General features: G+C 38.6%; 1 protein-coding gene and 1 long non-coding RNA gene across 2 annotated transcripts in view; both read left to right on the top strand.

The window, feature by feature from the left end:
- Positions 1 to 301: 301 nt before the first annotated feature.
- LOC126918829 (uncharacterized) overlaps positions 302 to 14,320 on the top strand; it is a 49,574-nt gene continuing 35,555 nt past the window's right edge. The window contains exons 1-2 of the mRNA XM_050727249.1: positions 302 to 1,830; positions 1,925 to 2,302. Coding sequence (XP_050583206.1) covers positions 2,110 to 2,302 — 193 coding nt within the window. The 5' untranslated portion in view covers positions 302 to 1,830; positions 1,925 to 2,109. The remainder of the gene's footprint in view (positions 1,831 to 1,924; positions 2,303 to 14,320) is intronic.
- LOC126918830 (uncharacterized) lies at positions 6,550 to 14,264 on the top strand. Its single transcript, XR_007711445.1, has 2 exons — positions 6,550 to 12,312; positions 12,353 to 14,264. It is a non-coding gene; the product is annotated as an uncharacterized LOC126918830 (long non-coding RNA).

The raw sequence follows: 14,320 nt of genomic DNA, 5'->3' as shown, positions 1-14,320 counted from the left end.
GAACATTTTATTCCAAGAATGCAATTGTAACGGGCATATACGGCGGCGGCTATGAAAGCATACGACAGCAATGCAAATGCAAGTGTAGAGGGAGGAAAAACGAGAGAATGAAAGGGACAGAGTCGGGCGAGAAAGAGAGAAAGAGCGAGAGAGAGAGAGAGAGAGAGAGAGAGAGAGAGAGAGAGAGAGAGAGAGAGAGAGAGAGAGAAAGAGAAGAAAAGGTTGGGTAGTGGCCGCGGTAAATGGTGCGAGAGAGAGGAAGGGAGAAGACACGACGCGACGGTGAGGAGCATTCGAGTCAGCTTGACGGTGCCGGTCGCCTCAGTATGCCGCGCAGCGCGCAGGCTCGCGTACGCGTATTGTTTCTCTCTGTTCTCGTCTCCCTCGCTCTCCTTTCTTTCCTTACTTTCCCTCTCTCTCTCTCCCTCTTGTTGTCTCGTATGCACGCAGCGCGGCTAGAATACGCAAGTACAAAACATCTCGCGGGTCACTGTTTTCGCGTTTACGTGTCGTCGTTCCGTTAAGGTTTTTTTTCTGCTTCGTTGGTCACGCGCGCGAGGAGAACCCAACGAAATTCAGGTTCTTCGTATACATATCGTAACACGTTAGACGTGTACAACGCGACGAAATTTCTTCGAGAACCAGTTATCGACGCGTGTGCGTGCATATACGAGGCCAGTATACGTCGTGACACAGTGACACGGTGCGTAAGGTTCGTAAGGTTCGTAGTGAAGGAGAGTGTGGCTCGCAGCGAAAAGCATCGCGAAAGAGCGGGAAACTCCGATATACTCGACGGATTTTCAAATCGTATGACACATCGGAGATAGGGGCGAAGCATGATTGGACACTGGAGAAGACTCGACGCGGATAAGATGGTCTGGCAAGACGTAGCCAGTGCTGGAACGGTTACGAAACGCGGTAGAAGGAGACGTGGCACGAAATGAAGCGAGTTTATCCTCGTACGATCGATAACTATAGCACCACGGTGAATATCAAGCGGTTCGTATATCCAGCGTGAACGAACCTAACCTAGCGAACTACCTGTTCTTTCGAGCCTTGTACTTTCGTAAACACGATCGAAGAAATTGTCTAATAATTTCTGGCTCGTCGGAAAGGTGTTGACGCGAAGTTAACATTCCACAGACGAAGACACAGCGTAAAAGTATCAAGAGAATGTCAGAATGAAAAGCTTCGAGTTATTCAGGAAGTAATTTTCCTCGCGCGCCATCTTGATCCGTCGATAAATAGCGATGACAGGTGGTGGACGCGATTGTTGATCGACGACCGCGCGCGATTCGATCGCTCATGATCGAACGCTCGATACATCTTGGTGCGTGCGCGCGTACAACGGTCGCGAGTAATCCCCGGAAGATTTCTTCCACGAGGGACGCCTACTTACGAGGAGACAGAAAATTACGAGAGGCGAGTGAAACAGCGAAGAGAAGAGAGAATCCGAGGCGCTTTTATTTTTAGCCAACGCCGGTTCGCGCATCGCAAAAACCGGTTTCCAAGTCTCTGCTCGAGCTCGGGCCACGAGGTAGTAAGGTGCGTATATACGCGAGAAGGGTTTTAGCTGAAAAGGGAGAAAGCGAGAGGGAGAGACACGCGATATGAAGGTGGAGCATGCTTCTTTCTCTGTCGGCGGGTAAAGAAAGAAAGAGTGACACGGAACGTGGAATTCTCCTAAGCCGATACATACCTCTCCCTACTCCTCTTCTTTATTCTCCCACCTCGAACTATCGATTGCGTGTATGCACGCCTGCACGCGCCTATCCATACTCGACGTGTTACGTGACATCGTATCGGGAGTGTATGATATTCGATTATCGAGTAAGTCGACGACGAGATGTTCATCACCGATGTAATTAGCCACCATATACCTTGGTATATGTATACGTCACGGGAAATCGATAAATCGTTACAGTTTCTCGAATCGATTTTATTAAACGAGTGTAACAAGTCGGTGTGCATAAAGAAGAGAATGTGAATCGAACGAACGGAAGAATTAAAAAATAACGAAAGAAAGAAGAAAAGTAAAAGAAGGAAGTGTTTGTATTGGATTGTTGCGTGGCATACGAGATCGGCGAAGACACGAAAACGGCATGAAGAATGGCAACCGATTCGAGCAGCCGTCAAGGTGTAAGGGCGGTCGCCACAACGACAACCGATCCGCAACGAAGCGAAAAGCGCGCCGTCGCGGCGCGAGGCGCCGCCGGTGCTCTGGCCCTCAGTATTCTGGCCTTGGTCCTCCAATCGGTGACCACCGCGACCCCCACATGGGGATACTTCACCAATCCTGACGGTGAGTCATGCTTTTGAAATTCTTTTGATTCGGAACGCGCGTATTTCCTTGATCCATCGCACGATGATGCGCGCAGACCAGTACCCGTCGATTGCGCATGCTCAATATTTCTCGCGGTCAAATTGCCGGCTCTCGAGTTCATAGTTGCGATATCGATCGCTTATCGATTTATTTCACCGATTGTATTTCCGTGTCAAATACAAAAAGCGCGTCAAAGAGAGCAGCAGTTCGACGTTTAATAAATTTGTTTCGTAAATAAAATGACACGCGTATACATGCTCTTGAAATAATTAGAACATTTTCTATTCAGATAAAATAGTCGATGTAAATACAAAACTGATTACTTTATTAATTCAGCAGCTGTTTTCGAGTTTATATGACTCGAAATGAATGTTATATCTTAATAAATATTATTAAAATATAGATGAGTTTTAAATATTTGGTTTTAGTACTCAATATGATACTGTCTTTCGCGTATTCTATGCTTCTTGTAGATAAGGTATTAAAAAGGAAGAAGATATCGATCGTAAAGAGATACAAATGTGAGGAAGAAGCGAGACCAACAGCAGGACTAAATCTATCAAATTTTTCTAGTTATACGAAAGAAATCAAGTTATATACTTTTAGTCGATATTATATGCAAATATAGTGGAAAAAGTGGAACTGAGTCACAGTCATTTGAATATAACGAAGTAAAGCGTGAGTTATTACTGTTGCGCAACTAACCAATGCGGTTGTCTTTGTGGTTCTTATTTCATAATTTCCATAGAAATTGCGTGCAATATGATTCTTAATAGCGGCTTGATAGCATCACGTAAAAAGCTGTATCGAGAAGCGCTATGGACACTAAAAGTTTTTGTAATTTAATATACCTATAGAAGCGAGCTTTTTCACAATATTAATATCTAGACGCTTTTATGCATCTACCTCTTATTTAAGTGTTACAAGGACATTCTTATAACAACTGTGTACGGGTTGTCATTGTACACGAATTAAAAGTTCCGACGGGTTACTCGATGTATACTTTTCGACAGAAAGTAGCACAATCTTTCTACATATATATGTTTCCTCGTAATCTTTGTACCTCTGGATAAAATACGTGCATCCACTTGCGCTACTGTTCAGAAGTAGCATCAGACTATGTCGCTATTATACTATATATATATTTATTATTTGGATATCGTTGGTTCTACTAACATCAAAAGTCTTTTTAACCTGACTTGTAATTCAAGCAACAAAAAATCTGAAAATGGAAAATTTGTCGTGTAACAAGCCAGTTCTATTTAGTTTGACAATTATTAATACTACTTTTTATTATCGTATATTGTTTTTTGAAAGCTAATTTAATCGCGTCGCAACATTCCGTTTTACATAGCTAGGATGATTAAAAAGAATAAAGTCACTGCATTTTGATTTGGCCGTAATATTTTAATTAACACCTCGTTAATAACATCTGCAGTAACATCTTATTAAAAAGAAGGAAATGTCTGTATACATTTTGTCTGTATACTCTTATTTTTTCTCTATTAACGACGAATTCTTAAACTCGGAACTGTTCTCTTCCATACGAACAAAATTCGACCCAATTCAGGGCACGATTTCCCGTATATCGAGTCAATTAATTCCAAAGGTAGTTTTTACAGCTGTTGCGCATCGTATCTTTCATCGTTCTACCTCCCTTCGACTTGTTTCCTCTTAGATAACAGATACAGGTTGCCCGCCACTCACTCGTTCTTTATCCTCCAGCTTTTCCTGCTAGACTCGATGGAATGTTCAAGTACGAGCTAATATAGTAGCACGTTTATTGCATTATGCGACTTAGTAGCATCGGGTTAATCGCGCATCTCTAGGCGAAACATTCTCAATGACTGCATAGAAGTCGAGGAGCCGTGGATCGTAAGAAGTTTCGTTTATGACTACGGTAAATAATATGTATACGGCTAGAGTAGTTACAGTTCTGCAGGATATTAAGAAGTTTATTAACAATAATCACCACACTATTTTTTTAGTTTAAAGTCTAGATCCTCTATCGTATCAATATCGTATAGGCGATATTTTACTATGTGCACTAAATAAATAAAATATATATTTTTACCAACTGCAATATCTGTTTTAATATATTAAATAGCAGTAAACTATTATACGCAAACATATATACAATATGTATACTGTGGTGTGCAAATATTGATACGAGTGTCGCCGTATGTGCTATATTTCACACCGTGGCTCAAATAAACCAGAACCCCGAGCTCCGCATGTAACAGCGAAACACATGTCGCATCATAGCTGTAAAAAGATCAGTAGCGTAAAACATATACTATTTACGTGAAACGCGTTCTCACGCGATTGAGTTATGGAAAGATTGTCCGAAAATTCGCGAGATCATTTTATTAATTAACGTAAAAAGCAAAGTGTTACGAATCCGACAAGTAATCTACAATAGAATAATTTAAGGAAGTACCGTTCGTTAAAAAAAAATAATATGGCACATTTTATTCTTGGAACAGTGGCTTTTTGCTCTTTTGAATTTCCGACACGAACAACTTTCCATTTGCACGGTACTGTATAAATCCTTTGTCTGCAGGAAAATTGAAATTATTTCTCTTGCGACGTCTGAAAGTCAGACGGGAAAGAGAACGGTATTAACATTGTCCTTGTTCCGCTGGTTGTTTCTTGAAACAGCAAATGCGCTGTAATTCTCATTATAATTCTCGACATATATCCTTTATTTCCCAGTGTTCCATGAAACTTCGAAGTGTCGCTCAATGCCAGCGTTCGTTAGACGTTGCGTAATCTTACCGAACTAATCTTACTTAAATGCAAATTACGTGCAGATCCTTGCTTCGTTGCGCGTTGCGTGTCCAAGTTTATTGGACTCGTGTAACAAAATCTAGATCCGAGATTTAGCTGCATAAACGGTAAATGAACTTGCGGATTAATCTGTTTATCTTTATAGTTTAGAACGTTTGCATTACTGCATTTTCGAAGCGAGATAATTCCTTCCAATTTTATCGTTTCTTTCATCATAAGATACATCGAAGTATCTATATCACGGATATAGTCGACATACGGTTTTAAACATGATAAAATCAGAAAACAGAATTTATTGGAATAATTCCATAACAACATGCATATGATCTCGGTCGAAGATCACAAGGAAACTTACATACATGTTTTAAAATTTAATGTGCTGTGACGTATCAGCGAGACTGTGTTTTCATTCGCCTTGGAGCGAATACGTATCCAGGAATCCAGGAATATTATCATAAAAGTAGTCATGTCATTGATCTTTCATACAAGTTCATGAATTTAAAGCGTTTAAGGTATTAGGTTGTCCAGTAAAAGTATCTTTGGTTTTATAAGGAAATGCGCAACGTGTTCCGGAACAAAAAGGGTCATACATAATTCGATAAAATAATATAAAACAAAAACTGTTGCGCATCCATTATTTCCTTATAAAGTGAAAGAAACTTTTGGAACAACCTAATATTTAAAGCATTAAAAGAACCGTTCAACTATACCATATTGTATTAATTTACGCGTGTCAGAATTTTTCGTAATATTTTTCGAAATAATTTAATAGAGAAAACGTTTAACTATCTGTTTAGGATAGAAATAAAGAAGAAAACGTTTGCACAATTAGCCGCGCAAACAATCTATACCGAGATGACCATTCATTCTATCGTAGTTGTACGAGGAACAGAACAGGTGTCGATAACCTCTCGTTTCTTTATCCATCGGTAAACGCTTAAATACAGTCGATACGATTGACTGGTCGTTTTTCATGGTTCGTTGTTCCATCGCGGCTTTTTTTATTCCCTGGTCGATATTCGTTCCACACTTAAGCACAATCATCAAGGTGCATCGTGGTTGCCCAATCCCACGAGTTGTAGGCTTTCCGCCTACCGAGTACGAGGTCTACCTGTTGTCTAAAGAGAGTCTTGTGAATGCTTTATACGCACTTGTTATGTTCAGGTATGAAATACTGGCAAAGCCTGGTGTAACCACATGGTTACTAGATTATTCGATGCATAGTGTTTTGCTGGTTAAAAATTATTTCGAATAACGAATACGACGATTATGGATATATAAAAATTACTTCAAGTTAATAGCGAACAACGAATTAATCAAATTCATTTGTTATCCTCTATTCGTTATCCAAAGTCTTCAAACAAACGAGAAGAATATAATTCTCCTTCCAATGAAATTTTTCTGAGTTTTTTGTCTTTGGATATATGCTTTGTCTTTTGGATATTTTACTTTATTTTATTTTATTTGGTATTCTTGCATTAGGTTGTTCGAAATGTTTCTTTCGTTTTATAAGGAAATAATAGACGCACAATGTTTTTGTTTTATATTAGTTTATTGAATTATGCACGAATATAATAATAGAAATAGAACGAAATGGATCATAGCTAATTCAATAAAATAATATAAAACAGAAATTGTTGCTCTTCCATTATAACCTTATGAAACGAAAGAAACTCTTCCGACAACCTAATATATCGTTTGTTATGTATTTTGTATATTAAAAATCGGCAGCTTTTATATATATATATATATAACTTTTTTCATTTATTGTAGGATAGTAAATAGAAATTGGTTGATCCAAAAGCTGCACTGTGTATCGCAATAAAAAAGCTGTGCCGTGTGTAAAAGAGTACATATAAATACATTTCTTCTTAAATATAAAATTTATTTCCTTTCATAGGGAATCTTGGTTAATCGAAACGCAATGCAAATATTATACTGATTTTTAAATATGATTTCTCTCTCTATTGGTATGTCGATAGAGATTTTGCAGTGCTAATGCAACAAACACAGTTTGTTGTGGTAATGAATGTGGAGGTAAATGAATGAGAAATTTAAATTAACGTGAAGTATTCTAATGGAACTTTTACGTGGACGAGTAAATGGAAAAGTTTAATGGGTATTTTTTTCTGATGCATCCAAGTTATATGAATGTTATTAAAGAATATCGCTACATCATTAATGTATCGATGACTTAGGTATAAGTAATATATAAACATATTATTTATATATATATATATATATATAATATGTTTACGTTAATAGCGAATTTAATATTCTTTGTGTATTATACTGTGAATATACGGTATATACGAATAAATGTAGCTAGAATGAGACGGTATGCGTGACCCTAGCAGGTGGTTACTACGATGCTCTACCCGTGGTAAATATTTTATATGTGTGAACGTGAACGTGTGTTTACGATGGGTGGATGTGTGAATGAGCGTTACAGGTGCGTACCTAGCCGTAAGGCTTCTTTCATTAAGTAGAATCCTACGCTATCTTGTTCTAAGGCTCTTACAGCTCGAATATCTTAAAAAAATGTCGAGTCACTTAAAGCATGCTTGATTCAACGACAAGCTTTAGCTCTCGTTACTTTAATCCTCCTAATGTGAATTTTAATCTGTAAAAAATTGCGTATGAAAAATCTTTTCGAAAACCGTATCATATGGAATTTCGATCGAAGTCGATGATTTATAACGAATTACAGAACCCGGCTTGCTTCTTACGCTACTTTCACGTTTTCCTTGATGCTAATTGAATCCTGAGAAAGGTTCCGCGATTAGTGCTCCGAGATTAACACGTGACACGAATATTCCACGTCTAAAGCATCTAAAGCTTCGTTTGGATTCAAGCAACGACTTAAATCACTTTATCACTGACAACGCGTTGTTTATTCCACTTCAAATATCCTCTCTGCTCAACCTCAAGAATACGTCGTTTTAAGCATCAATTTTATTTCGTTGTTCTTTTGGAATCAGATTACGCTAGAGATCCATTTATCTGATTTTAATTAAATGAACTTCCCTTTATTTGACAAGCGAAACGTTATTAAATAAAAAGAAAGTTGTCGAGGAAATGGGTAATAAGGTAATAATGGAAGAAAATTAGTGACTTCAGAGAAAGATAAATTAGAAAATTGTCTTCATCCTTTGCCTTTAATAGTCATAAGCGACTTTCAGGGACGGTTTATCGATCCTGTTTTCTAGACACAGAGGCCCGAGTTTCTTTCTGTCCGCGAGACAGAATCGTTCTCAACTGTAAGAATTGCGGCTTTGAATACTGTTACTCGCGTGATTCACGTCTCGAATAATGTGGCCGTCTTTACAATAAAGCAACCAACTACCGTTTGTTGGCTGACTGGAATATCGCAATTAGAATGTGCTACATACGTGTGGAGAACCTTCACCGTGTAATTTTTCTCGTCTTTCGTGGCCACAAAGCGAAACAGCCGGGGGGAACTGTCTGGCATCGATTAAACTCTGATATTCCAAGAGATAGATGTTCTTGTACGATGGTTAAAATAATTTACGAAGAGCTAAAGAGCAGAATGTTGGCAGTTTAGGCTGGGTATAAGCAACTTTCCATAGATTGTTCTTATAGTAGGTTTTTCCTGCAGTTGTAATATCGATGTTACTAATATATTACAAATTTCTGTCTGTGGAACATTTCATAGAATTAGTTTCCTCCTATTAAAATATTAGAGTTTTCGTTACGTGAAAGTGCATCCTTAGGAAATAGTAAGTGAAAAATGTAGAAAAGAATTTTTTCATTGTCTCTATAGTTTCGAAGAAAAATAATTTGAATGAAAACTATTTTGTAATTATTCAACGGTGTAATCATTCGCAAGTGTGAAATTTCTCGAACAAATATATAATAATAACACGCGTATAGGATAATCTTGGGCTCATTGGAGCAAATCATTTTCCAATTACGTCAATCAAAATTCCTTCTGAACCTACTATAATACATAGCCAATGAAAAGTAACTGGAACAACTGGTTTGATCGATTTTAGTATTTCCGTTGATTCCATTAAGAAGCAAACGTAAAACGTAAAGTATACGTCCCGCGTGTATCGCCATAAAAGAAGCAGCACGATACGCTGGTACGGCAGGTACGTTGTCCATACATAGTGGAGTAGCAGTCTCGCAGGTGTAAGTAGGTGGCTTTGGATACTGTTACACACGCACACGCGCGAAACGCCACGGGGAACCGTGCAATGAGCAGGGAATACCCGAGTGCGTGTGGTAAAAATGATAATCAGAGCCTGAGAAACGGGAGCTACCGGAAAGGTTCCGCGATAGGGTCGATAAGTTTCGTGCTAGCACGAACATTTTTCGAAACTCGATCGTAGCGGAATTGTGACATGTTTACATCGAGACGAGTGCTTTGGAATATCTTGAATCTCTTCCAATATCCGTGCACTCGAAGATGATGAAAAATTCAATTCGCTTCTTAATATAGGTTTCAAGGTGGCGAGAAATTTGAATCATTTGAAATTTAAACGATTCGGTAGCTAATCGATAAGTCGTAAATACCGAGCTTTTGCAATTGTTGCAAGTCTTAAATCTTGATTCTTGCATCTCGAATACCGTATATCGAAAATCCTTGGACGTTCTGAAAGTCTTAATATAGATCTTGCGAGTGTCGAGAGTAGGCCGTGAAAGTCTCGAATGACATTTTTAATAGATTCCAAAGTCTTGGAACTCGATGGGTAACGAACATTTTTATTCGCATTATACTCCATCCTCAATTTCTCGTATTTACCTTCGATATCTTATATAAGATATCGTTTACTCGAGCTTTCGATACTTGGAAATCTATCAAGTATCAGTTGAATATCATTATCGAAGCTCTGCGATTTTGAAGACTCGTCGATTCTCTGGATCCGAGGCTTACCAAGGTTTTAAATATCGAGCCATGTTCGAAGTAATTCGAATCTTCACGGTACCGAGAATCTTCTAACTATTTCGAAACTTAACGATGATCCAATCGATCATCGTTATTTACACGTAGACGATACTCGGAACATGCGTATTTGCCCGAGGTTCGCGGTGCAGGAGCTAAAATAGTTGCCGGTAGGAACCGTTCGATAGACAGGTTAACGAACGAATAAGTATGTATGTTCGTACACGATGGAAAAAGTGAGAGTATTACGAGGTTCGACGCTCGCACCGTCTATCTCCGTTAGTTGCCACGGCGAAAAGATCGAGATTACGAGTCCGGTAGAGGGTGATGTTTGATGGTTACGGAAAACAGGCAGAACTGGTATAAGAAGTGGTTGAAGTAGGTTAATGGATTCGATGAAGTATCGCGTAGAACGGTGGAAATAAACGACGGAAGACCGGTTAGGAAGGATAAACGGGCGTGTGCGTAAAGCGGTCGTAAAGTCGCGGAAAAACGACGAGGCGAAGATGTTGGAAGATACGTAGCCGCGTTGAATGGGCCCAGTGGTCGTCGATTCGAATCGTTCCAAAGGATAAAGTTAGCTTAATGGATGGCATCGAGTCGTTATACCGTGCTTGCGTGGTAAATTACTCGTACGTACGCGTATGAGCATTATTCGATTTAAGACGATTCCCTCGCCGGAGAACCTGTTATAGCAATGATTACATCGCATCTGCTGAACGTATCGTCGGGAATACGCGATCATCTGATTCATTGGTTATACTGTTACTTGCATATTAATCTTGTTTGCGTTACACGGATCGTGAGGGATGTTGAAAAACGCCCGATTTAATTAAATCGTTGAATGTTACGTTAAACGTATTTGACGAACAGTCAGTTTCCAAGCTCTGCCTTATAGTCTCTTTTTATCGATACTAGTAAAATGTTATTTATTAACTATCCCGGTTAGTTTTATTTGATAAGGCTCGAGGTCTTAGAGAGGTCGAGATTGGCCTTAGTAACGAGAAATGTTTTATTTACCCGCGGTAAATCAAATCGTTGCATAGCTCCCTTTAATTAAAATATTATCGATTATCACGTCTATCGATATTTCATAAAATTGTCATAGTCTAACCTTCCCATCAGAAAGAAGAAATACGACGAGACCTTTGGATTCGTTAGTTACGCTTTTACACGCAAGACAAATCTTGTTTTTCTTGCACGATTGTAAGGAATCTTGAAAATGTTTGATTTATGCGCACCACGTTACATAGTTGAATAACCAGTTTTCTTTTAAGATTAAGTCAAAGTTAGAATACGCGATTTCCTTCGGTAACTGCTGAAATATCATCGATCAAACATCGCTAAAAGAAAGATTTCTTTAATCTCTAATTTTTTAAATATTTTTTGTGTTACTAGCATATACATACATACATACATACATACATACATACATATATAATTATTGATACTCTCAGCGAAGGAAAATAAATTCTAACGCTACGCGTATTAAAACAGTGGTTTGGTGAAGGTTAAAGTCTAAATTTGTGCATGGTTTACTTTCAGCAAGCTATTAATCTAAACAGCATCATCATACGTTCGAACATCATACTTAAGGAACCATATATGTACTCTGAGAATTCTAGATAACGTAAAATCTTTACAAACACGCATTATCTCATCTCCCATTCGAACCATTCGTACCGCGCGCGTTATACGGATAGCATGTTTCGCGACGATGGTTTAAGACTTGCGTAGCTAAACTTGGGCGTAGCTTGTCGTCGGTAAGAGTTGCATAAGCGCTGTAACGTCTCTAATGTTACAGCGTAAAACCTTAAATAATTACAAATTCACTGTTCGACCTATGAAACCTACGAATAAGCTGTTACTTCGAAGAACATCGTAATTCGTCTCTGGCAATCTTTAATTCCCTTTCAACATGCGTATTACCTCTGTGGGAATCCTAGACAACATAAAATCTCTGTAAACGCGTTATTTCATCCTCTATCGATAGAGCCACTCATCGTTCGCATATACAAATACCTTTATCAAGTTAAAGGCAACACTCTCGACTTCTCCATAATGTTCGAACGAGTTGTGGCATCCTACGAGGACGTTTTCATTCGATCGCGGGAAAAACCTGTTGTACGTGTACGTGACTATGCGTATTCTGCTGCCAGGCCAAATTGATGTGTCATTGTCGATTCCTCAAGCAGCACAATGTGCCGCAACGTAACACACCATTACCATTAGGAAAACAAGTATGCCACCCCGTCGCGAGTGTTACGTACGTGTACATATACATATACACGTGGAACAAGAGAGAGAGAGAGAGAGAGAGAGAGAGAGAGAGAGAGAGAGAGAGAGAGAGAGAGAGAGAGAGAGAGAGAGAGAGAGAGAGAGAAGCGTGTAAGTACCGCTATGCAGAGGACCAAGAAAGTCTTGGAAGAGCCATGGCGTGAGTGCAACGGCCTTTACCTGGACTCTTTCACTTCGCCACTCGCCACGACTATGCCATCTTCCTCTGAAAGTTACAGTGAACGCGAGCCACTCGTTTACCTCAGTGCGAAGAGGCTCGTCCGTAACGGAACACGATACATTATTATAAGTCGTCGTGGCCCCACTGTCTTCTGTATTACGACACCGCTGTATCCAATGGTTCTCGGTTGTTTCCGATACATAGCTAGTCGAAGGCATTGCGCCATTCGCGTACTTTCTTCAGCGTCGTTAAGATCAAGTCAATCGGTGAAACGAGTACTTTTCGATAATAAAGGCGTTTGAGAAGGTTGGATGATAGGTGGGTCGAGCAATTTAGTCGCCTTCTAATAGTTATGTCTTTACCGTTCTATATGTAGACTTAGACTTGACATTGCGTTACATTCTATCCGTTTTGGCTTCGTGTGGCGACGTGTACAGACGTATTCTTTTGCGTTATCATTTAACTCGATAGAAATATGTCGATATAAGTAGGCGTTATTAGTTATAAGATATAGAAATACATAAAAATTATAAACATCTTTGGAAAGTATCTGATCGAGTATAAATCAGTTAGGTCGAATCACAGAGTTATAATCGAGCTGGACTCCGGAGAAATGTACTACTCGTGGTGTGTGAGAAATAGAGTGGAGCAGTTGGTCGATGAGATATCACATGCGTGGTGGAATATATGTTTATGGAAATAATGAATGACATAGTACGATTTGTTTCTCATAATATATCGCAATTGTGCGATATTGTATGAAATTAATTAAAACATCATCGACTAGTTACGTTAAAAAGGATCGAGTTTTAGTTTTCGCGTCTTCTCACCTCTTCTCACGTCTTTCTTTAAGAGATACAAATTTCTAATTTAAAACTGAATGATACGTCGAAGGATAATTATAATAAACGTTAGAAGCGACTCTTTTGCGCATCCGTATTTTTAACAAAGTAGCCTGACTTTGCGTAACGCACTTGTTCTCACGATCTAGTTACTTTGCTGTAAACTCGTCCATGAGGTAATTCATATCATATTAATCTGACTAGAAACAACCTGTAATATCCGGTCGAGCGAAGAAGAAACAGAACCCGAGATCACGATACCGATACAAATTCCCGCGGGAAACATATTGAACGGATATGGGAATGTCTGGTCGTCTGTGAAATCTTGAATCTTCTATTTCTCTTCTGTGATTAAACGACCGGATATATAAGCGATAAATATCGATAATATTCTTCCGTGTTGGACATTTACAAGTTGTCGAGTAGGTCGATTGGTCACAGCTTGATTGTAATTCTCGCGGAAAATATTTTTAAGTAACCCTTAAACTAGATTCACATTGATTAGTACAGAATTCGTCGACAATGTACAAGTGGCTAGTAATATAACGGTTTTGCAGTTATGGACAAGGTATCGTCGTCTGTATGTAGTAGATATGTCTTTTAATGAAAGCATATGTACGCGAAATATCTTGATATTAAACCGTCGTATGAACGACGTTGCGCTACCAGATATCTCATCCATAAATCAAAGAAAATAAAATTGTACAACATGGTAAAATAGTCATAAGTAGATTGCAAACGTTTATGCATTTACGGAAAGTTTAAAGGCGAAAAATTTATAAAATTTATGTAATATGCAAAAATGGACAAAATATTCAAACTAAACTACCTACCACACCTATTAAAACATTTAGCACAGATGAAATTTTCTATTTATGTTCCGTTTGTTTAGTTATGTTCTTAAAAAAAAAAAAAAAAAAAAAAAAAAAAAAAAATATGAAATTGCAACTTCACTTAATATCTTAATATCTTTTTTCCTTTCTCGCATCTCACCGTTT

The sequence above is a fragment of the Bombus affinis genome, chromosome 7 (genome assembly GCF_024516045.1).
Source record: "Bombus affinis isolate iyBomAffi1 chromosome 7, iyBomAffi1.2, whole genome shotgun sequence".
Classification (NCBI taxonomy): domain Eukaryota; kingdom Metazoa; phylum Arthropoda; class Insecta; order Hymenoptera; family Apidae; genus Bombus; species Bombus affinis.
Note: the sequence above shows the minus strand (reverse complement) of the source record. Positions and strands in the feature narration are given on the sequence as shown.